Source organism: Ruditapes philippinarum, unplaced genomic scaffold (assembly GCF_026571515.1).
Source record: "Ruditapes philippinarum isolate M1 unplaced genomic scaffold, ASM2657151v2 ctg1593_1_1_1_1, whole genome shotgun sequence".
Taxonomy (NCBI): Eukaryota; Metazoa; Mollusca; class Bivalvia; order Venerida; family Veneridae; genus Ruditapes; species Ruditapes philippinarum.
The window spans coordinates 54591-80107 of NW_026854843.1; the positions used below are offsets into that span (position 1 = coordinate 54591).

Genomic DNA, 25517 nt, shown 5'->3' on the forward strand with positions numbered 1-25517 from the left:
ATTGCATTTTTAAGGAAAATTTATATATTTATTTTTAGAGAATATCAGTTTCATTGGACCCAGTTTTGGTCAGTTAGATTACTACTATAGGAAATTGTTTTCTTTCTGGGAGAGATAAAAGTTTATTATTGACTTTATGCAAGAAAGGATGCTAAATTATAAATAAAGTTGTACAAAATATTAATTTACAAAATAACGATAGCTTTTTTTTACGGGCCCCAACAATAAAGGTGACCACGATTATTCCACATGATCAAGATGGTTCTGGGAATGATCCCATACTGACCTTACAAAATCACTTGTAAGGTATACATACAGCAGGTTTAAATTAACAAGAATTCACAATTTTCATTAGATTGGGTAATGGTCATATCATAATTGGTAGCCCCTTTTTATTTGGTATAAAAAAAAGATTGAGAAAACAGAGAGAGATGATTGGGATTGTGAGATTGCGAAAGGTTAAACTACATATATATATTTAATAGTATTTAAAAGTTCCTCAACTACATGTACTTATAAACTGTTCTATATTCAATTGAGGGAAAGTCCAATTTACAAAAATTCAGAAGGGGGGGGGGGTGTAAAGTTTATCCCTAAGAAAGACAAAATCAAACAAAAGAATGAGTTTTTGACATCATTTGCTATTATTAATTGAACAAGGCTAAGTTAATAACTTTTTTCCTACCAAACAAGAGAATATCATATTTATCAATTATTATTTAGATGGAGCGCACAGGGGGCAGTATCGGTGAGGTGATAGTCACATGGCAGGTACTGAGTGATAAGGGAAATGACATAGTGGACCACACCGGTAACGTGACCTTCAGTAACGGACAGCTGTCTGGCGACATAGGGTTAAAGGTCAGGGGCGATCCCATACCGGAACTGGATGAACTTTTTATTGTAGAGATAATTGCTGTGTCAAGGGTATGTAGCAATAATTATATAAGATAGTTGAATTTTTATGCTCCCACAGAGTGGGAGCATATAGCGTTGCACTTGGCTGCCGTCTGTCCGTCCATACGTCTGTCCGTACGTCCCAAAATCTTGTGAACGCAACTCCTCTTAAACCGGATGGCAGATTTTGCTTAAACTTCCAGGGATGAACAACCTTAATGTGTAGATGGTAGTAAAGGAAGGAATTTTTAGCTGCGACCAAATTTAACAGAATTATGGCCCTTTGTTGAATTTTCACTATATACTGTGTAGAAATTTTGTGAATGCAACTCCTCTTAAACCCAAAAGCAGATTTTGCTTAAACTTACAGGGATGAACAACCTTAATGTGTAGATGGAAGCAAAGGAAGGAATTTTTGCTGCGACTAAATTTAACAGAATTATGGCCCTTTGTTGATTTTTTCACTATATACTGTGTAGAAATTTTGTGAATGCAACTCCTCTTAAACGGGATGGCAGATTTTGCTTAAACTTCCAGGGATGAACAACCTTAATGTGTAGATGGTAGTAAAGGAAGGAATTTTTGCTGCGACCAAATTTCACAGAATTATGGCCCTTTGTTGATTTTTCACTATATACTATGTTGAAATTTTGTGAACGCAACTCCTCTTAAACTGGATGGCAGATTTTGCTTAAACTTCCAGGGATGAACAACCTTAATGTGTAGATGGTAGTAAAGGAAGGAATTTTTGCTGTGAACAAATTAAACAGAATTATGGCCCTTTGTTGATTTTTAGTTTTCAACTTGTGGCACATGTAGTCCAAAAAATATTTGACCTAGAGTCCAGGGCTCTCGTTAGCATTGTGAGACTGTGGCCAGGGTCCATGCTGGGGGGAATTTTGCATGATTTTCAAATATTTATAGGGGAATTTCCACAGAGGAAAATTAATTCAGAAAAAAAAACAGAAAAAAGTGAATGTAAGATTCAGTTAACAAATAAACATCATTAATGATTAATGATTAAGCTGCTTTCATGAAATATTTCTGTTATTTTTTGCGGTACGACTTGAAATTGTGCGACATGTTGGAATGCTAAAACCCGTCCGGAAGTTTTATTTATATATACATACTAATTTCCGATTGCCGTTCGCAAAATACTTACTAATTTCCGGTTGCCTTAAGCGGAATATGCATTCGCCGATCGGCCTTTTCTATGCCCGTTAAAAATTAATTTCAAGGGATTTCAAGGGGGATTTTTTTCAGTTTTATGGGGAAAAAAACACACTTTTTTGGTGGGGGAATGGGGCCGATATTCAGCCCCAAATTTTACCAAACGAGAGCCCTGGAGTCATAAGATTGACAGAACAGTGGCGTGTGGGGGCATCCGTGTCCTATGGACACATTTCTAGTTTTAAATTTTTTTTATTTATTTTTTTTTTGAGCAATTAAATGCTTAAAGGTATGCTTCTTTAACTCTCTGCCTACTAGCCAGTAAAGATTCTACATTCTACCCAAGCAACCAGTGCAGATCAAGACCTAACAGTACATCCATGCCATCTGAATCATGGTCTGTTCTGTTTGCTAATTAGCCAGTTCATATTTTAAAATTTTCCCTTAAAAGATTAAGGGTTTTGTCCAGATCCAAAGAAGGACAAGTCCATTTATGATATTTAGGGTAGTAACTCTTAAATCAAATGTTAAAGGGGCTCCACTGATGTTTATTGACATGATGGGACTGAAAATATCTTTTCCAGATAAATGTACCATTTGATGTAGGTTAAGACCACTAATCTTTGTGCAAAATTTCAGATCATTCGGGCACTTTGTTTTTCCAAAATAAAAAATCAAATTGTAAAAAAAATGAACCAAAATGAAAAGCGTGGTTAAGAACTGTTTACAATTTAGGGGAGAAATGTTTAAGCGGCCAGATAGCTCAGTCTGTAGAGCCGCAGAACAGTCTTACGGGGGTCTCAGTTTTGAGTACCGTTTAGGCAGCATATTTTTCTTAACACGGGACATATAATTTATATAAAATAATAAATTTATTTTTCTTAGAATGTTAACTTGATTATTCTAGAAAAGATATTAATTGTCACAGACATTTAAATGTAAGTTATATAACTTTTTGAAAAATAATAATTTTGACACAGGGAGATAAGGGTCAGTTTTTGAGGTCAGAGGTCACGGTTTTGGCAAATGATGACCCCTATGGTAGATTTGTGATACCAGCGGCTACAAGAACCAAGAACGTAGAAGAGGCCAATACAAGTAAGATACTTAACCTATTTCATCATTATAGAAGTGTTGTAGAATGACCTTTGTAAAGGTCATTAGCAAAAAAGTCTACTTATAGGAATTATTATGAGAGAGCTTTTCAAATTATAACTACATGTATCATTAAGCATGTAATTATACCATATACTCTTCTGACCAAACTTTTTCTGAGCTCTTAACCATTAACTTGGTGTATTTCTTAAATGGACTTGCCCAGCACCCAATTTTGGAACTGACCATTTTCAGTTTTGGTAATAAGTTGAAAATTTAAAATTAGTGTAACCCACAGTATAGAGCCTGGTCAGACTGCCTGGATGTGCTAAGGGGTGGGGGAGGGGGGTAAAGGTTAATGTAAATCTGTCAAGTAAAATTCAGTATGGTACAGATTTGATGTAATGTAAATAAGATTATTAAGAAGATGTTTACTTTTCAAGAATTTATTTAATTTATTTTTTTCAAATGATACAAAAATTTGAATATCATGTACATGAAATGAACTAAATATTTCCTTTCTGTATAATTTTATATTTATGAATTGTACGATTGAAAAAGTGTCTGAAAAAAACAAAAAACAAAGCAGAAAGGGTAAAATAAAGTTAAAGGCCTCAGTTCAAAAAGAGGAGTGACAAGAAGATCAGATACGGAACTCTGATTTTTTTAACTTTATTTCTGTAACTTTATTTGAAAGTTAAATATGGATATAAACAAAATTAACACAAGCTGCTGTTGAAATGTGATCACATTGATACAGATTTGTTTTAAAAGTTATACGTATTTTCAACTTGTCATTCAATTGGCTAATAAGACATCAAAGTAGATGGGCTGATTTTTTATGAGGATTTTGTATCACAAAAACTGACAACATATAAAAACTCCCGGATATTTTACATAAGTTACATTTAAGGCAAATTTATGCTAATAGGATTAGAGAAATAAAATATCTGCTCACAGATCTAGTATGAATGGATGTGTACTATGGTCTACCAAGTGTAAAATACTATGGTACAGAAACTATTTGATACAGTAAAACCCTGGTATAATGGCCCATTTGTTGGAAAACTGCACAATACAGTTAAACCTTGATAAAATGATCTGCTGTTAATAAACAAAGTCTGTTCATCCAATTGTAAAAAAAACTATGGTACAAAAAGTATTTGAACATTAAAACCTTTGTGTCATGGACTGAAGTTGTAATAGTAAATGGCACAGTTAAAACTTGATAAAATGGTCTGCTGTTAGAAAACCAAAGTTTGTTCATCCATTTGTACAATACTGTGGTACAAAAACTACTTGTAACAGTAAGATCATGATATAATAAGCTACAGTTGGAAAACTACATGATAAAGTCCAGGGCTCTCGTTTGGTAAAATTTGGGGCCGAATATCGGCCCCATTCCCCCACCAAAAAAGTGTGTTTTTTTCCCCCTAAAACCGAAAAAAATCCCCCTTGAAATCCCTTGAAATTAATTTTTAACGGGCATAGAAAACGCCGATCGGCGAATGCATATTCCGCGTACGGCAACCGGAAATTAGTAAGTATTCCGCGAACGGCAATCGGAAATTAGTATGTATATATAAATAAAACGTTCCGGACGGGTTTTAGCATTCCAACATGTCGCACAATTTCAAGTCGTACCGCAAAAAATAACAGAAATATTTCATGAAAGCAGCTTAATGATGTTTATTTGTTAACTGAATCTTACATTCACTTTTTTCTGTTTTTTTTTTTTTCTGAATTAATTTTCCTCTGTGGAAATTCCCCTTTGGATGAAAAATATTTGAAAATCATGCAAAATTCCCCCCCTGCATGGACCCTGGCCCCAGTCTCAAAATGCTAACGAGAGCCCTGCAGTCAAACATATATAATGGGCTTTTTTTAACCAAAATTTGTAATACCATATGTAAAATACTATGATATTGAATTTGTGTGCTACAATGAAGCCTTGGTCTGATAGACAGTGGTTGGAACACGGAAATTTGTATAATTATTTGTTACATAAAATGTATAGAAATTGTATGCTACAGCGAAACCTTGGTATTATGTACACCTAGTATGATAACTAAAAACTGTTTTACCCAGTATTTAGGGGAAACAAAACAAGCATGAAATAGTTAATCCTTTATCAACAGTACAGTATGGAAATCTACAGTGAAACCTTTGTATAATAGACAGTAGTTGGCAAAGAACATGCTATAGTGGTTCAATCAACACTCTGCATATACAATCACTTGGTGCAAATGTAATGATTTAAAGAATATCTCACTAAATGAAAGCATAACCCTGAAAAACAATTTACTTTCACTTTGGTACCTTTTCACCTAAAATTTTACGGTTCAATAAATTTCCTACATGGTATATTTTCCTTTGCAGTGGTTTCCATGGAAATCCAGAGACAAGGCGGAATGTTTGGCGTCATTGAAGTAAATTACACAACCCTATCACCTCAAGAAACCTATTCATTTATTCCACCATTGGTTAAAAGGGCTGACCTTGAAGATTATAGAATGTCATCAGGGTCAGTGACCTTTGACATTGACCAAGAGTTCGCGACCTTTGAGGTCGAGATTTTGGATGATGATAAGCCAGAGGAAGATGAATCTGTGTATGTGAGGTTAATTGGGGTCAAGATTATTCAAGCAGCCCAGATAAGGCCAGGTGAGTTAGTTGTAAAATTAATATTTTGTTTTCAGTCGTGAATTCATTTATTTTGGAATGGGCGAATTGGTAGAGATTGCACAAACACTGTTAGGCTCATAATGTACTGTACAGTGAAGGAAAATGTTAAATCCCCCATGCATTATTTTCTGATATAATGATTATATATCCAGGTCAAACCAAAGCTCATACAATAGTTTTTTTGGCAAGCCTCGTCACATAAAAAGTATTCTAAGATTTATATTTTCTCCTTTGTTTGTGTTATATGGGCATCATACTGTATCAATCTGCAAGCTGGAATGTTATTTACTTCTGAAAGTGTTTTTTCCGTTAAATCGTAACATGTCAATTTTTTATCATGGCCTTTCTTTAATTCAGTGGATAATTCTCCGAGTATTGGATCAGAATCAGAATCTTACGGAGAGATAATTATTAATTTGAACGACAACGCTAACGGGGAACTTGTTCTGTCACCAGTCTCGCCACTTGTTCCTGAGAACCAGAAGGAACCCTTCTTGTTTGTTACACGGTATGGCGGAGCTTTTGGTCAGGTGAGTTTGATAATTATATATTATGTTATACATGAAGTAATGTGCTATGTTTACATTTCTTTTAAATCTCAGCGTTAAATGTAACAGTATTTTTCTGAAGTAATGTTGGTCATATTACAGAGGCTATTATTATGAGTCACTAAGATTTTTGTGACAGTCGTGTGTAATATTGAAATCCTCTTGTTTAAAAGGAAAATCTGTCTTTGATGCTGTTTTTACAATGCCAGAGTTATATTTGGAAACTATGTCAAAAAGTGTATTATAATCAATTACTTTGTTCAATTTTAACACATATGCTGCTAAAACTTTTCAAAAATATTCAATCATTCCTGACTTTCTGCTATGTAATTGCTGTGATTTGCATTATTCTATTCCTGCAACAGGTCACTGTTACTGTAGTTGTAACAGACGGGACTGCTTTACAAGGTCTGGATTACGTTTTGCTGTCATCTCAAGTGACCTTAGAGAGAGGTCAGACGTCTGCTGCCGTCCCTATACGTATAGAAGATGACACCATACCTGAGTTTCAAGAAACGTTTACGGTACGGTTAGACCAGGTGTCGGGAGGAGGCGTACTTGGCACAATCACCAGTACGACGGTTACCATAGACACCTCAGATGATCCCAATGGAGTATTTGGTATGACTTTCATTTTAATAATAAAAAAGTAATGTCTCAGAATAAAGGCAGTCTTGTTGGTTCCAAAAGTTTGTTGTTGTTCTTTATTTTGGTCACATGACATGCTGCTAAAGAGATTAAGGTTGCTTTGAATTTAGCTTCTTCATGTACCAATTTATCACTTACCCCTCACCGCTGTGGGTTCAAATCCTGGCAGGGAATTTGAATTCCATAATGTATGGAACTATCCAGTTAGCTAACAGAACGTCATGGTTCTACTCAGGTGCCCGTTTCTGCCTGAAATAATGCAGAGAGCACCTTAAGACTTTTCCAACCAGTAAAACTGGAAAGTAGTCATGTGACCTATTCTGTGTTGGTGCGATGTAAAAACCCACCAAAAATTATACCTTCTTAAAGTTTTCAACAAGTCAAATGTTTAAATGCAGCCAAATAAATTTGATAAAATATGAGTCATTTACATTTTTTTCTATATTTGAAAATGCATCAAGGATTTATCCACAAGGACATGGATTCTTGTATGTCAAAAGTTATTTGTGAAAGATGTATGGAAAAAAGCTAAGTGAATGAGAATTCACCTTTTGATAAGTACAATCATTGAGAAGATTTCTGATTTTGTAGTATTGAAATGCTTGGTTAAAGGAATTATTTTGTATCTTTGTGCTTTTATGTTTACAGAATTTACAGAAGACGGTATATCCGTAGAGGAACCAGAATCTGATAGAAGTAATGTAGAAATAACTGTTCAAAGGTCAGGAGGCACAACAGGGGTGATAACACTAAACTGGGAGGCAACTCTAAATGGTTAGAACACATTATTTACAAAGTCAATATGTCTGATTGTAGTTACTTCCCCTGAAACAAAATATTCTAAGTCTGTATTAAAAATGAATTGGAGTTTGTTTAAGTCACCAGGGGGTCGCTTGATAATTTCTCCGCGTAAATAGATAAGAAAGATTAATTTTCCACGTAATAACTATATTTAAGACAAGATGGGGTACCTTGCACATGACACAAAGGTTATCGTTGTATTCTATTCCTAGAAGTGAAATATTACTGTATTTCATCACAGTGGGATATGATTTATACCTCACTCTGTCTATTGCTTATGGTATAGATTCTTTGTTTCATTTTCTAATTTTCATAAAAAAATATAAAATATTATTTTTTCTCATGAATACTGTGTAAGTTTTTAAGATTTCGCCGCTGAAATATTGGCAAAGTTTTCAAAATTGACAAAAATAGCTAAAATTTCCTCTTGTGTAAATATCACCCAACCTGTCTTCAGTTTTCATGCTAATTCTGAGCTTGGTGATTCTCTAATATTTCCACACACTAAATGTCTGGTATTTGAAATTTGCTATCTTTTCATCATGCGGAAATAACCACTTATCCTGCATATCAGTTCTTGAAAAGAAAATATTTACATTTCCCTTATTTGGCTTTATCTGCTTCTGAAATAATTGAAAACTTCTTATTTATCAGTAACATAACCTTTTAACTATCATACAGAAAATATATTCACAAAAACCAAACCAAACAAACAAATCATTTGACATTGTCACAAGATATAATGATTGAGATTTGCATCATTTCAGGAAATACTGCGATCGATGATTTTACACCAACAACTGGTACCATATTCTATGTTAGTAACGAGGGAAGTAAGAGGTTCATCATCTCGGTTCTACCTGACGATATACCGGAAGGTCAAGAGGTCAGTCGAATTTTTTAAGATGAAACACATTTTTCACTTTTGTGCAGTTATGGGTTAAGTCCTTCTAAATTTGATAGGAGTTAACCATTTATTGTACTGTGGTGCAGATATATGATAACAGTATTTTTAACCATCACTAATTGTAACCCATAACTGTTGAACTTGAATTTTCAATGGACTTGTCCCAAATTTGAATTTGGAAAAGGCCCTAGTGTTTTGAATCCGGGACAGTCCATTTTCTGACTCAGGGTATTTCAGTACTTAAGTACTAAAATTTATCAGCCAGCAGTATAGGATCTGTTCTGACTGCCCCCAAGTGTAGACTGGCTTTGCTCTATACTGGTGGCTAAGGTTCTTACCATAACATCTTCAGATTATAAATAAGTAGTAAATTTTCATGGCATTATCATTAAGTGTTTATGTTCTGTACTTAACAGATGAGATTATTTATGAATAATTTTAATTTCGAAATTTCAAAAAAGAAATGTACAAGTGGCACTGGATACCATTTACAAAAATTTTACACATTTGTTAATTTAGATTATTATTAAGTCAGTCATGCGCCAGAGCTCTCTTTGAGGGGGTGTGGTTAAGGTCATTTTGTTTTTTAAGTCTCCACATTTTCATACAGGATTTTGAGATAAAGTTGACATCGGTATCTGCGGGTAGAATTGGACCAAAGAACGTGTTTACTCTGTCTATACCATCTAATGATAATCCTCACGGTGTTGTGGAATTCGCGCAGACTCGTTACTCTGTACAGGAACAGTTGACAGACTCGCAACAAAGTCTTTTACTCACAAGAACGTAAGTTTGTTATTTCAAACCTTTTCTCAAACATAATGTTTAAGATTAGCGATGCTATGTTCACATATAAATTGTTGAAAGTAGAAAAAAATGAACGTAATTTTTGGTGGCATTTCTTAAATGGGATAGTAGTTAGGTTGTATTTTTATTTTTTCGTTGTGTTTCTAATGCACTTTAGTTCATTGAGATTTAGAAGCATTGGTGAATAGAAGTGGAATCTCCTCAGTCAGGTGGAACGAATTTCTCTTCCACAATTGATCTCTGTCTAATAGTCTTTTGTCTTTCAAAGCTGATTTAGAAACCACATGTGATTAGTAGTTGGTCACTTGTGGAGAAATTGGTAATTAGTAAATTACTGGTTAGTTACCCAGGAAAGCTTGTTAGATGTATCAACACCGAGATATGACCAAAAATGGTGTTGAAATTGGCGTTAATACCAGACATATAAAAACTTATTCTCCGTCTTATTTGTATTACAACAATTATGCACCAAATGCCAAAATTATTGCTATAGTAACAGTGTAATTTTTTACCACTGCTTTCTATACAATTAGTTTCATACCAAGTAAGTGTTTAATATTCCAAAGTATTACTTCTGAAAATTTTATTTTCATAGCCATTTGTGTACATTTTATGTAACTTTTCTGGTTACTTTTCAAACTCATCAAAATTATTGTAATCATGTATATTTCATATCTGAAACTTTGGGTTAATTTCATTGAATTGGATTACAATGATTTGGTTTTCTTGCAGAGGAGGTAGTTTTGGTCAGTTGCGAGTTTACTATATGACGGCCAAGCTGGTGTATGTACATGAAAATATAATTGAAACAGTTACCAGTGTACTTGATTATTTCCACACCCCATTGTTCGGAAGCAGAAGTGTCCAAGGTGAAGACATTTCTATTCTCCCTTCTGAAGATCCAGTAAGGGTAAGTAACTCTTAATATTCATATCTTAAACAGAGGTTACTCTTGATGTTCATTTGTAAAGTATTATAATTTTTGATAAAAGGGAGGTAACTCATGCTATTATTATGTGAGTGCGGATATTTATTAATACTAATATATAATTGTGGGTATCTGAATGTTTAATATTAAGTTGATAACTCTTATAATTATGTATTATTATCAAATAAGTAGGTACCTTAAGAAAACTAATGTAAGATTGATAACTCTGAATATCTTGTTAAAACAGATCATGATGTTCTATTTTAAAGAAAGATTTCAGATAAAGTTAGATAACTGTTATAAATAATGGAAAGTCAATGGTTTAATGGTTTTATAAAAGTATTGTAGCCATGGGGTAAGTTTCATTTTCCTAGTTTATATCGAGGTATGTTAGCATGATTTGAAACAAATAAAAGTACACTTAATCAGTATGTAACTTTCTTGAATGTTACAGATTATACTTTTTTATCACAGGTCTGTGCTACCGCCTGTTTGAGGAAGATTTCCTGCAGTTCATTTGAGGTGTATTTCTCGGACAGTACACGAATGTGTACATTACATGACACGACTGGTGACCTACAAATATTGTCATCAAACTTCCAGTACTATGAGAAAGATTTTGTCAAGGTCAGTGACATTTTGATATTTTACTTGAAGAGGGAAAGTAAAACTTACAATTTGTCACCTTAGTGCAGTAACAGGTTAAGTCCTAAATTTAATAGGTGTTAACCAGTTATTGCACTGAGGTGATGATTTGTCTGTTAATTATTATGTCTATGGTATCAATTCTTTTATCAATATTTGGTTAGCCATTAATAAACTTGCAATCAGTATTAGTTACCATGTCACTAACATAGCAGAGAAAAAGAAGAGGACCCAAGATACTGCCCTGAGGTACACCACATGTAATAGGAATTGAGTCTGAAACAGCTTTACGGATACCTACTTTAAGATTCTTTCCTGGCATGTATGATTTAAACCAAGAAACAGATTTGATGCCTCATAGAGCTTATTTATTACACAAAATAATAAACGATACAAATTACGTTTTGTTATATTCTTAGGCTGGAGAGTTAGTCGGTGTGCATGCAACCCCAGGAGATGATTACACTGTCGTTACCAGTGGTTATGTTCTTATCGATCAAGATGAAACCAGCGGAGAAATTCCGGTTACCATCAAAGCTGATAATATACCGGAACTCGATGAAAAGTTTGTTGTCATGTTAACCAGAGTTGACGTGGCTGGTGAACTGCCGTCTGCTGAGAACACGCCGTATCTAGGGGAGACGAGAAATGCTACAGTTACGATATTGGCTAATGATGATACGTATGGGGCTTTTACAGTGTACAGTGACAGTCCCCTGGCCTCCGATGGTGGTCATGTGATCCAGGTGGAGGAAAAAGAAAACCTGGCAGTAGAACTTGTGGTTGAGAGACAAGGTTTGTACATGTTTGTTGAAGTATATAACAATTTTATTCCTTCCAGTTTGTTATGAATATTGACAGTTTGTTACAAATATTGACAAGTTGAAGAAATAAAAACAAAATTCTTTGTTTTGTAAAAGGAAACTACATGATATGTGAATTGTACCAAGTTTGTATTGTGTTTGTAACTGACCATACAAATAATTTTAAGACTAGATGCAAATATATACCTGATTGAAGTAGAAAGATAATAAAATCAACCAGGTGATAATTTTGCACCAAAGCATATTTTCCTAGGAAGGGCGGGGAAAAATAAGTGATGTTGTTAAATTTTTGTTTTTCCACCAACTGCTGCGTCAATGAGGTTGCTTTGTTACAGGGCCAAAATGGCCTGGGATACAGCCAATAGCAATGCCAGGATTTTACTATATGAGTGTCTTCAAATTGGAACATTGTAAATTAAAATTTTTGTATTTATATAGGAGGTACCATCGGTGAGGTGTCTATTGACTGGTCTGTGGATCAAGGTGCCAGCACGGCACAGTACAATGTGGATTACAGGGCTGATGGTGCAACTCTCACCTTCTTACCAGGAGATACCAGAAAATGTATGTTTCAACTTAAACCAATTAATTAAGTTTAATTAATTGACTGGTACACTGTATATACTTATATAGGGTTCATTAGGAAAAGTTGAAGTGGCGGCATGGCCGAGTATTTAACGCGTCAGACCTGTATTCTAATGATTGCTAGCCACATGGGCTCAAACCTCGTCAGGGGCAAGTCGTTGTTTCCTTTAGCAAGAAATTTTACACTCATTACTCAGTACTGGTTGGTTCAAGGAACAGATTCAAAAGTGTGTCTAGAAGCTTATAGCTTCCTACACATCAAACTAAAATAAATTCTGTATCAACTAATTAAGAAGTTAAATTTTAAACTACAAAAGCTGATAGAAAAAAAAAAAGAATAATTTAAAAGAGAGGAAAAATTTTGATTTATGTAGAAAATAAATTTAGAGGAAATACAATTTTTGTTATGTAGAATCTTAAGATTTTAAATTGACTTGTATACATTTTAATTTGGACAAGACAGATATTTCAAAATTTATATCAAAATAAGTACTGATTGAATACTGATTGATTGTTGCATTATTTACTTTTCTATTTTATTCTATTTTAAGTCAATAATTGTTTGGTTAAAATATGTACATTTCACTTTTCCTATTTACCTGTACTTACCAGTGTCATGTGGTTAATTTATATTTCAGTAATCAGTATAACGGTGTTAGATGATAATGTACCGGAACTTGCCAAAAACGTCATTGTCCGGCTGAGCAACGTTCAAGGGGGAGCAACTATAAAATACGACAATGCCACTGTTGTGATTCTAGAGAATGATAACATTGCTGGAGTGGTCTCCCTTAGTTCAACCTCTATCCAGGCTGAGGAAGGTAATATTGTGATGCATGGTCGGATAATGTACTTACATCACTTCTGCCTTGTCTAATCAATAACTTGAGAAGGAATAAGCCCTGGTTTATGTAACTTGGTAGGGATATTACCCATGGCCAGTAAATGACCTCTATTGATTTTGAGGTCAAGGTCACCATTGCTTGTACCACCAGTAACTAGGGAAGGCATAAAGTCCTTATATTTGATATGAAAGTTGTTCATGACTAGTAGATTTTACCGCTATGAGAATGAGGTCAGTAGGTCAAAGGTCAATCATAATGAATTTAAGGTCATTAAGTAAAATATCAGATAAGATTACTTTCTAAGTTCTATAGATGTTTATGATCATATAACCTGATACAAGTCATAACAGTAGTATTTTTTCTCAGAAAATGTAATATTTTTATGCCCCCACAGAGTGGGAGCATATAGCGTTGCACTTGTCCGTCCGAGTGTCAGTCCGTCAGTCCGTCCGTACGTCCCGAAATCTTGTGAACGCAACTCCTCTTAAACCGGATGGCAGATTTTGCTTAAACTTACAGGGATGAACAACCTTAATGTGTAGATGGTAGTAAAGGAAGGAATTTTCGCTGTGACCAAATTTAACAGAATTATGGCCCTTTGTTGATTTTTTCACTAGATACTATGAAGAAATTTTGTGAACGCAACTCCTCTTAAACCGCATGGCAGATTTTGCTCAAACTTACAGGGATGAACAACCTTAATGTGTAGATGGTAGTAAAGGAAGGAATTTTTGCTACGACCAAATTTAACAGAATTATGGCCCTTTGTTGATTTTTTCACTATATACTATGTAGAAATTTTGTGAATGCAACTCCTCTTAAACCGCATGGCCGATTTTGCTTAAACTTACAGGGATGAACAACCTTAAGGTGAAGATGGTAGTAAAGGAAGGAATTTTTGCTGCGACCAAACTTTACAGAATTATGGCCCTTTGTTGATTTTTTCACTATATACTATATAGAAATTTTGTGAATGCAACTCCTCTTAAACCGGATGGCCGATTTTGCTTAAACTTACAGGGATGAACAACCTTAAGGTGAAGATGGTAGTAAAGGAAGGAATTTTCGCTGCGACCAAACTTTACAGAATTATGGCCCTTTGTTGATTTTTTCACTATATACTATATAGAAATTTTGTGAATGCAACTCCTCTTAAACCGCATGGCCGATTTTGCTTAAACTTCCAGGGATTAACAACCTTAATGTGTAGATGGTAGTAAAGGTAGGAATTTTTGCTGCGACCAAATTTAACAGAATTATGGCCCTTTGTTGATTTTTAGTTTTTAACTTGTGGCACATGTAGTCCAAAAAATATTTGACCTAGAGTCATAAGATTGACAGAACAGTGGTGTGTGGGGGCATCCGTGTCCTATGGACACATTTCTAGTTTATATTTTGTCAGCTGTTTGGAATATATTCTTTTGAAATTGGGAAAAGAAGTGGTCATGTTGCAGATTGGGAATGGGGCTTTACAAGGGTCCCTGGTAAAAGAGTGAATATGCTTTGAATACAGAGGGTCACATTTACAAGACATTTAAGACATTCAAATTTTAATAACTTAAGTTACAATTAACCTCCCCCGTTCCAAATATTCTGTATTTAGGTATTTTTGGTCTGTCTCTGTAAATTTGAAATAAGATTTTGTAATTCAATCAAAAAATTAAATGAATAAATAAAGTCCTGAGATTTACTATATTTTCTAACATGTCCAACAGGATTATCTCCGATTAACACCTGTGCTAGAAAACCTTGTCTTACTCCCCATGTAAGATAAATAGTGTGCATGCTTTAAATGATGTCATTGCTGTGTGCCTTTTATGTATGAAAATTTCGGGGGAGCATATAGTCGCCGGGTTGTTCGTCCGTCAGTTCGTACGCACATCCCGAATTTGTGTCCGGCCTATTTCACTATTTCACAGAAATGATCACCATATTGAGAAGACATGTTGCGCATAATATTTGGGACATTACCTGGAAGGTCAAGATCACAGCATGACCTTGAAGCAAAATTGTGTCTGGCCCATAACTTCATTATTTGAAGCCGGATTTTACAACTATTTCACAGAAATGATCACCATTCTGAGACAATGTGTCACGCGCAACATTTGGGTCGGTACATTGAAGGTCAAGGTCACAGCATGACCTTGAAGCAAGATCCTTTCTGGCCAATTACTTGGTTATTTTACAACTATTTCTCGGAAATGATCACCATATTGAGAAGAAGTGTCGCGGGTCAGAGGGTCACTACCTTGAAGGTTAAGGTCACAGCATGACCTTGAAGCAAAATCATGTCCAGCCAATTACTTGGTTATTTGAAGTCGGATTTCACAGAAATGATCACCATATTGAGACGATGTGCCGCGCGCAAGTCGGTAGATAGAACTCGATTAAATAGAAGTGCAGTGCAAAGAATAGTGACTCGGCCTTGCCTTAGTTTGGAATTATCACACTTTGAACTTTGTCTGGGACATAACTCTGAAACAACAAAAGATATAATTTTCTGTGTCCAAAACCTAGTCAGGGAGCATCACCTGGTTCAACTGGCTCTTATTTTTTTTATAAATGAACTGTATTACAGAGAAACGTGTATTAAGGCGACTGTGCAAGCGAAACAACCAAAAGGGTCGCTTAATGAAAAAGTCTCTAAAGACAAAGCGTGATAAAAACATAAAAAAAAGATATATGACATCTTCCTTTAACAGTAGGAATATTTTTTAACTTCATTTATATAAATGTTTATATTTGTCGATCATGTCTCCAGTTTTGCCGACACAGCTATAAATCTCCAAAGACAAATAAATGAAATATGTTATTATTGTGCTGAAACTCCTGGTATGTCTATATATCATGATAAATCTAAGATAATCGTTTTCAGAAACGGCAGTCCACTAAGACAATATGAGCATTGGATGTATAATGCAAAAGAAATAGAAGTTGTCAATTGTTATAAATACCTGGAAACAATCGTGGACTCAATGAAAGATGTACTAGCCATACAGGCGACCAAGGCTGTTTATGTTAATTATGCTTATCAGAAACATTTTGGATATTTTAGTGTTATTGATGCTTTCAAACTATTGGATGCTATGGTTAAACCCATTTTAACACACTCATCAGAGATTTTGGGCTATAACACATGTCAATGGATCGAAAATGTTCATATATCATTTTGCCAAAGGATAGCATGTTTAAATCAAAACATTGCAAGTTTCTTCACCCTTAGTGAATGCGGACGCCTTCCAATAAGTTTAACATATATGTCTAAATATGTTAAGTACTCGTTAAAATTAACGGAAATGCCACAATATTGGTTACCAAGACAAAGCTTATTTTGCTTAGAAACTTACATGAACAAGGACAAATCACATGGGCAACTCATGTTAAACATATGCTATTTCAATTAAGCGTTGGTTACGCATGGACAGTGAACGGAGTCAGAAATATTAATACATTCATGCAAGTATTTAGGACACGAGTTTCAGACTGCTGTAGACAAAAGATAATGTCTGACATTTATTCATCGCCTAAAGCAATCAGTTACAGAATTTATAAGACCTCTATTTCTAACGAATGTTATTTGTCACTGAGTATGCCTTATACATATAAACACGCATTAGCAAATTTTAGATGCAGTGGCAATGACTTGAAAATTGAAACAGGAAGGCACTTAAATATTGACAGAGAATTTAGATTTTGTTCATTTTGTCTTAGACGTAATGTGTATGTTGTTGAAAATGAAGATCATTTTTATGCTCCCCGAAAAATTTCGGGGGAGCATATAGTCGGCGCCTTGTCCGTCCGTTGAGACAATTTGTTGAAACTTCATACAGTGGTAGAGGGCATCGAGGGGGAGTGCAGTGTCAAAGAACCATAACTCTATTTTGCCCGGTTTTTGAATTATCTCTCCTTATAGAAAAATCTTGTCCGGGGCATAACTCTAAAACTATAAGAGATATCAACATGAAACTTTGTAGGTGAATAGATCTCAATGGGTAGATGTGCAGTGCGTAAGAACAATAACTCTTTTTGTCCTAATTTTGAAGTTATTGCCCTTTGTTAATTTTAATACTTTGAACTTTGTCCGGAACATAACTTGAAAACCCTTGGAGATAATTTGTTGAAACTTCATACAGTGGTTGAGTTCATCAAGGGGGAGTGCAGTGTCAAAGAACCATAACTCTATTTTGCCCGGTTTTTGAATTATCTCCCCTTATAGAAAAATCTTGTCCGGGGCATAACTCTAAAACTATAAGAGATATCAACATGAAACTTTGTAGGTGAAAAGATCTCAATGGATAAATGTGCACTGCAAAAGAACCATAACTCTGTTAAGCCTTATTTTTGAATAATCTCCCCTTTTAGAAAAATCTTGTCCAGGACATAGCTGTAAAACTATAAGAGATATCAACATGAAACTTTGTAGGTAGATAAATCTCAATGGGTAAATGTGCAGTGCACAAGAATCATAACTCTACCTAATTCTGGAGTTATTGCCCTTTGTTTATTTTTACTTTTTGAATTGTCCAGGACATAACTCGGAAATCATAAGAGATATCATCAAGAAACTTTGTAAGTTGATAGATCACATTGATTAGAAGTGCAGTGCAAAAAACTGTAACAGCCTTGCCTAATTTTGGAATTATTGCACTTTGAACTTTTTCCACGGACATAACTCTGAAACTACAAGAGGTGTACTTTCCTGTGTCCAAAACCTATTCGGGGAGCATCACCCGGCTCAAACCGGGCTCTTGTTTGATTGACTGTCAGCTGTACAACAACCTTAGACACAAACACTTAAATTTTTGTAATTGGAATGTGATTCTAAACAGTAATGAATGCTTTAATACTATAATGTCAGAAACAACGAAGACAATATTAAAAAATTTATCTATGAAGCAATTAATTTAAGAAAACTTCAAATAACTGAACAAATTTAACATGTGTATTGTAATGTTTATAATTTATATTTATGTGTCATGTGTTTCAGTTACTCCATTTGTTGAAACAAACGTTTCTTACTTTAGCCATACCTAAAAGTTGAAATAATATATCTAAATTAATAGTTACCTCTTCAATCATGTCAATACTGATATTAATCATATTGACATTTGTACATTATATGCTTTATTAATGTAACCTTTATTTCAACTTAAATATTCAATATTACCATTATACTAATTACCTGTAAATATACTCATAATTTATGTCTATTATATATATTGATATCTCACTCTTTGTTAAATTGAAAATCTTATTGTATTTTGAGCTGAAGGCCTTATATTACAAATAAACACATTGTCATTGTAATAATTAAAATGCTCAAATAATCTAAATGGATGCTAATGTAAAAAATAACTTTTTTTATGTTTATTGACAAAACAGTTTTGATCCATTTTGTATATGTTGGACTTTTTTCCAGAATTTTAAAACTTCTCCATTGTATTTCCTTGTCTCCAACACAAAAACCCTAATGAGTGAAGATGTTTTCTGATTGTCCTGTATTTCTTTCATTTGAAATAAACAAACTACATCTAACTGTAAAGATTAATTTAATTGTTGATCAAGTTTAAGGTCAATTCAATGCAGTCTAAATATCAACAGCGAAGCATATACACCATCTCAGTGGGGTGGAGCGTTGCACTGTTTAATTGATATTATTGGATAATACACGTCACGCGTATACTTAACTTTATTTGCATACGCTAAAATGATTTGGGAAATAGAGGTTTTCACACCTTTATATGTTGTGTTTTGATTGTTTACACTTGTGACATTACAAGGCTGCGTTCTCTAAAAATACAATTTCTTGACAGGTAAAAGTGGTCGTTTAATGATAAGATTGATCTCAATTAGCTGACTAATTAGCGGTCGTTGGTTGCATTGAGCAAAAGTTGCTTAATACATTAAAGATTTATAGAGAAAATGATCGGGGGGAATTTAAAGTGGTCGTATAAGACACAAGTTGCTTAATACACATGGTCGCATGGGCAAGTTAAACTGTAATTTTATTGTTCCTGCATGTAATTATTAGTATCTTTATTGTAATTCCACTGTAGGAAATATTCTTGTAAAAAAGTATAACCAAATATCAAGGGGAGATAATTTTATCTATCACAGGTGATACGGTAAGCGTGGATGTACTGAGGGAACCGTCAGAGTTTGGTACCGTCACTGTTAACTGGCGAATAAATGGTCTCCGAAATCTGGACCCGGCCAAATCTTTCCAGGTTTATGAAGGAACTGTCGTGTTTCAACCTGTAAGTAACGATTATCTGTATTTGTGTAGAAATTTGTGTCGATTCACTGTCAAATCTTTTTAAAAATTGAAAATTTAAAGCAAATTATGCCTCACTAGTCCATTCTTTAGAAATATCAAACATGTGTTTAACAATGTTTAAATAATGGATAAAGACATGTTAGATTATTATATCTGTTTTGCCTACAGGGCAAAAGACAGATCATGCATATGGGAAATTAGTATTATTTTGAAACTGCAACAAGATACTAAAAAGAAATAAAAATGACAGCATTTCTTTAGCATTTCTGTGGCATAATTGGCCTTTAAACTCCACTGAGGTCAAAAAGCTTAAAACATAAAATTGAAAATCTTACATTCCATCAACAAGAGCACTTAAAACCTAAATATAAGAATATTGAATAGAAAAGGAATGTACTTGGAACGAAATCGAAAATCAATGTTTAGTAGGATTTTTAGCTCGATTTAATTAAAAGTGTTAAAACATTTTATTTTTAGGTTATTTTGCATAATAGCATCTTTGTTCAGAACTGAGGGAGCTATTTTGCGCATATCTTTTTGTTAAAGACCTTCAACAAATGGAATTAAAATCTTGAAACAAATATTTCCAGACTCATTATTACATCAAAAAAACCTTAGTAGAGATTATTTATGTAATAATTGTTTTGTTTTTTTAATTTAATTTTATATGTGATTTTATACTAAACTTGTATCATGCATTTTCTAAAAAAATGTTTACTATTAAAGGAAGAGAATAGGAAGTCCATTGTTTTAGATGTGTTGACAGATAACATACCGGAACTAAATGAAGAGTACCAACTCGTTCTTACTACCATCACCACTACAGGTTAGTACCACTTTTGTTAAATTCTTGTGGCTGAGGGGTTGCCTTTAATGGTTGAGGCATAAGAATTGCAGCCACCGTTATCCTTCTTATTTGAGTCTATGTATCTCTTAGCTCCAGCAGATGTATTGTTTTTGACCCCTGGTGTTGCTTCAAACTTTGTAACAGTCCCAAGATTAGGCTGTTTCGGTACCATATGATCTTCACTGTGTTGGTATGTTATAAAATTGTACAAACAAACAAAGCCTGTATTGAATATTTTTCTTTCTTTTGTATCAGCCTATTCCTTTAAGAATTGAAAATTTCATTGTGGTAACAATAGAGTTTTTTTGGAAATTTGTGATTTTATCTCAGCAGTCAGTCCACCTAACTGGCTTTCCTGGATAACTAACCAGTAATCACAAATTTCTCCACATGTGACCAATTTATAATCAGTTACAGACAAATTACTGTTTAATTTCTACATCTAAGCAACATCAGGGTGTGAAATCGAACAGTGTTATATGAAAATCAGCACCGGAAGTAATCTTTGCTTGAAAAAAATAGCTTTAGTGATCTTCTTTATTTTGTCTTGTTAGAATGGACTTAATATCGACCAGTGGCCTTTGTGGTCAATTCCTACACAGCAAAACATAGTGTTAAAGTGCGCTAATGTTAGCGCTATGTTATTTGCGCATCATTGAAAAATGACTCGTTTTAACTGTAAACCGCTCCCCTTTTGAATATGTGATAAATAGATTATTATATCCTGGTACATTCAATACTAAATTTATTGAACAAGTTGAACAAAATCATATTATGCGAGCATCTTGCTCTAAACGTTAACCTCATTCAATATCCTCTATATATATTCATATATTTCAGGTGTAGGTATTAGTGGGGCTGCTGTGTTTGACCAGTTACTACGTACAGCCAGTATAACAATAGCTGGTAGTAACAACCCACACGGTGTTATACAGTTCGGTAGTAACTCGCTTAATGTACGAGTAGACGAGGGCGCAGGCACTGTTAATATACAGGTGGATAGGAAGTTTGGCGCTATAGGTATGACCTATATTTTGTAAAACATAAAGATGTCTGACTGGTTACATGTCGGACTGGTTACATGTTAGACATGTTATATGTCAGACTGGTTATAATTCAGATGGTTATATGTTGGACTGGTTATATGTTTGACAGGTTATTTGTGGACAGGTTATATGTCTGGTCAGTTATATGTCTTACATGTTATATGGCTCGTAAATGTTATATGGTTCAGTATGAATGGTTGAAGCAGCTAGGGTTAAATTGCAAAGAACCATTTATAATATTAGTTGTAGACAGGTTATATGTCTTACATGTTATATGGCTTGTAAAGGTTAAATGGTTCAGTATGATTGGTTGAAGCTGATTTGTTTATATAGCAAAGAACCATTTATACTATTTGAGTTATAGACATGTTATATGGCTCTATATAAACAGTTGTTTGCATATGTAATCCAAGCTCATAGGCGATGGTGATATGGCAAAAAACAATATGGCCATATAACATGTCACACCAGTCACTGAATTTAAGATTTTGAATTTACTGGCCCGAATTCCATTTTTAAATTTATTCTACTAAATATTTAACTAAACTTTCTAAAAATTTACACTGGTCCAAACTAATTTTCACTGGCCATGGGCCACCCCGCCAGTGCTAAATTTGATGACTGTCAGACATCTTGTGCTTGAAATATCTAAAGATAATGTTTTTCCATCTGAGAAAATAATATCACAATTGCATCTGTATTATTTTAAATTTTGACACACAATAATTTCTCAGTATTTCCACCATCATTTAGGTGCAATTCGCATAGACTACGAAATAACAACGGGTTCGGTCTCCCTCACAAATTCTGAATTACAACTTGCCACGCCGTCTGCTGATTTTGTATCAAGGAGAGGGTTTATTACGATGGCTGATGGAGTTGCCTCCTCTTCTATTGCTGTGACAATAATCGATGACCTTGACCCGGAAGTGGATGAGGTTTTTGTTGTGCGTCTGCTGAATGTGACGATGGTTGGTACAGGAGTGCCGTCTGATCCCCCTGTATTAGGTATGATACTTAGGGTCGTGGAAACATCGTTTTATTTACTTTATGATATTATATAGGACTTTAAGCACAATTATGTTTTCCAGAATCTAGAAATTTCAGGGAACCTTTGATATCATCGAAGCTTGTTATAAATACATAGCACAGTCATGTATATGTTTGCGTATCTTCCCATATTGGCAATGTCTGATCTGGTTACTAGCCTACATTGAAAGTCTTAAATTGTATAGCTAGAGATATGAATATTACATATCATTCAGATATCTATTACTTGGCTGTGCAGATTGGAACCCTGCCAGGAACTTTGGATTCTGTCAATTTAGCTGTCTTACGGAATGTTGATGGTTCTACTAAGGTTCCTGATTGTGCCTGACATCCTCCTCCACTTGTGGAGCTTAAAAAAATGTTGAATTTTTATATATTCACTTCTAAGGTAGCATTTAATTGATATACATGCCATATTAATATTTGAACAGGAAGTACTGGATTGGTTTCCCAGGTAATCATCAATGCTAACGATGGGACCAAAGGCGAGGTCATATTTGCCCAGGGGTCGTCTGTGTAAGTTCTTCATTTATGCATTTCAAAATTTTCAGTGTTTAACTATTAATATTCATGTAATTTGCTATTGTAAACTGATTCAAGTGTTTTATAAAAATGAAGCTATAAGGAATATTACTACAGTCCTACGCCGTAGTTTATGTGATCAGTAAACATTATGTTTTCCAGAGTATCTGTTGACGAAGTAAGCAGAAATATATCACTGACCGTAAGTCGTGAGAGAGGAACCTTCGGGGACGTGTCTGTTTACTTCTATGTGGACAGCATTGTGGAGGGAACTAATATGGGACTTGATTACAAAGTGACACCACAGGTAAGTTAGTCTATATGCCTAAAAAGTTATGTGAACTATGTTTGTATCTTAAAAGTTTAAGGTACTGTTAAACTTCATTCCCTTGAACTCAGATCGCTCAAATACCTTCCTTTGCTTGAACTCACAGTCCGTTCTCGGCAAAATGCCTTCAAATTGATTCAGTTCTAAGGTAGCATTTCATTGATACACATGTTTACATTGGAGTTCTTTATTTATGTATTTCAAAATGTTCAGTGTTTAACTATTAATAGCTGCATATATTGTTCTACCATGTATTGTTTGAATATGGATTACTCCAACTCTTGAGCCTCATTTGGCTTGAACAATGATCTCTCAAATAAATTTGAATGGGCCCTCTGAGTTCAAGCGAACAAAGTTAAACTATAGTTGAATTTTGTTCCTGATACCCCTCTCACCTAGGGGTTTGAATCCCTTTAGAGATAATACCTTGACAGTATCCGAGTGACTTAAAACTTGACAATAAAAAGTCACCAAAAACAATTGATTTTGGTCCTGATTTATTTTTTGCTTATATGGCGTCTGGCGCCAGCTTGTTTGCCCAAGATAAAGCATTGATGAGTAGGCAGGCTCTTTCTCCAGCTGCTAAGCTCTGATAATAACATTTGCAGAACCGATAATTCATTAGGAATGGCCAATTACTATGACTTGTGAATTTGATATATGCTTTAATTAAATGTAGAAAAGTTTAATTTCTTTAATGTACTTCTTAAAGTTTGCATATTCAAGGTTTCAGGTATTGATAGCACCAAATATTGAATACCAATATTAACAATATATATGTATCACATATAAGTGAAATCTACATCTATTATATAGTTGAATAGATATTGAAACAATACTATAGTCTTTTTCAACATGGCATTTCTTTCAAAGGTCTGTAGCCTATGTAATTAGATGTGAAATAATTTGAAAATTGAGAAGTGTGTTGATTATAAGGGTAATGTTTTAGTGCAGATTTTAACAAATACAATGAATTTGGGACTTACAATCATATATCTGTATTTGTATGGCCTATAAAGGAAAGGTCATTTTGAAACTGACTATAATGAATAGTTAAATTTGGCGGATGGGTGATCTTAATTAGCTTTTTTCTTGGAAAATTATGATCGTTGGGCATCATTGTGGTTGTCATGCAAAATACTTTAATGTAGTCCATTATTCAAACATTTCAAAAAGTATCAACATGAAACTTAGAATACTTGCTTATTATGACAAGGTTGTTTTAGACAAGGGGCATAATTTTGAAAGCAATATTTTTTTTAGTTATGCCCCTTTTTAACTTTGAATTTCTAACTGATGATCGCTATAGAGTTATATTTTGTTGTTATTTATTTCTACATTAATTATATTAACTTTCGGGGTTTTGGATTATTCTTTTGTTATATTGAACTCAGATGTTTGTTTTTGTTAATTATGCAATCAAACAACAAAAATTGTCTGCATAATATCAGAATATGGTTTGCTGAAATGCTTTAAAAATACACAGAGATTTTATTATATTGTTTTATTTTATGCAAATTTTGTTTTATTAAGACAAGATTGGTTTATGCTTGTATTATATCCAGCCAAATATTTTAAATGGACTTGTCTATCTTTCAATCTGGACAATACCGTTCATCATTTTAAAGGAATATTTCAAAATACGTAATGACTGAATTGCAAACAGTGCAGACCATGATCAGACAGTACAGATTATATGGCTGATCTTTGTCTGCACTGGTTATATGGGATGCTGGTTAGTTGAAGTTTTGTGACTTTTAATGCACAATTATAATCCCTCTGGTTAGTTTTTAAAGCATTTTAGAGTAAAACCTTTATTTCTTGCCAGGTTATTTTTGTTATCTCATTTATTTATTAATATCACTGGAATTCTAATGTTCACTTTTCTTTTGTTCACTTTTCACATATAACAAATTGCATGTATTATTTTATCACAGTTTTATTACGGAGGGTTTTGGGTTTAATGAGTTCCAACTTATTCCCTGAGGTAAGCTGGTTGAATTTTGTTTTTGTTTTATTTTTTATTTTTTTAAATTGATTTTAGATTTTCATTTTAACATTG

The 25517-nt window shown here is 34.0% G+C and overlaps 1 protein-coding gene across 1 annotated transcript in view; it reads left to right on the plus strand.

The window, feature by feature from the left end:
- The window catches only part of LOC132741264 (adhesion G-protein coupled receptor V1-like), a 124502-nt gene that overhangs the window by 39466 nt on the left and 59519 nt on the right, over positions 1-25517 (plus strand). Inside the window, exons 30-48 of the mRNA XM_060729396.1 lie at positions 724-927; positions 3048-3165; positions 5542-5826; positions 6205-6377; positions 6761-7016; positions 7692-7817; positions 8612-8730; positions 9362-9537; positions 10291-10468; positions 10961-11113; positions 11551-11926; positions 12394-12519; positions 13179-13361; positions 19503-19642; positions 20389-20488; positions 21350-21529; positions 22309-22563; positions 23037-23121; positions 23290-23434. Coding sequence (XP_060585379.1) covers positions 724-927; positions 3048-3165; positions 5542-5826; positions 6205-6377; positions 6761-7016; positions 7692-7817; positions 8612-8730; positions 9362-9537; positions 10291-10468; positions 10961-11113; positions 11551-11926; positions 12394-12519; positions 13179-13361; positions 19503-19642; positions 20389-20488; positions 21350-21529; positions 22309-22563; positions 23037-23121; positions 23290-23434 — 3378 coding nt within the window. The remainder of the gene's footprint in view (positions 1-723; positions 928-3047; positions 3166-5541; positions 5827-6204; positions 6378-6760; positions 7017-7691; positions 7818-8611; positions 8731-9361; positions 9538-10290; positions 10469-10960; positions 11114-11550; positions 11927-12393; positions 12520-13178; positions 13362-19502; positions 19643-20388; positions 20489-21349; positions 21530-22308; positions 22564-23036; positions 23122-23289; positions 23435-25517) is intronic.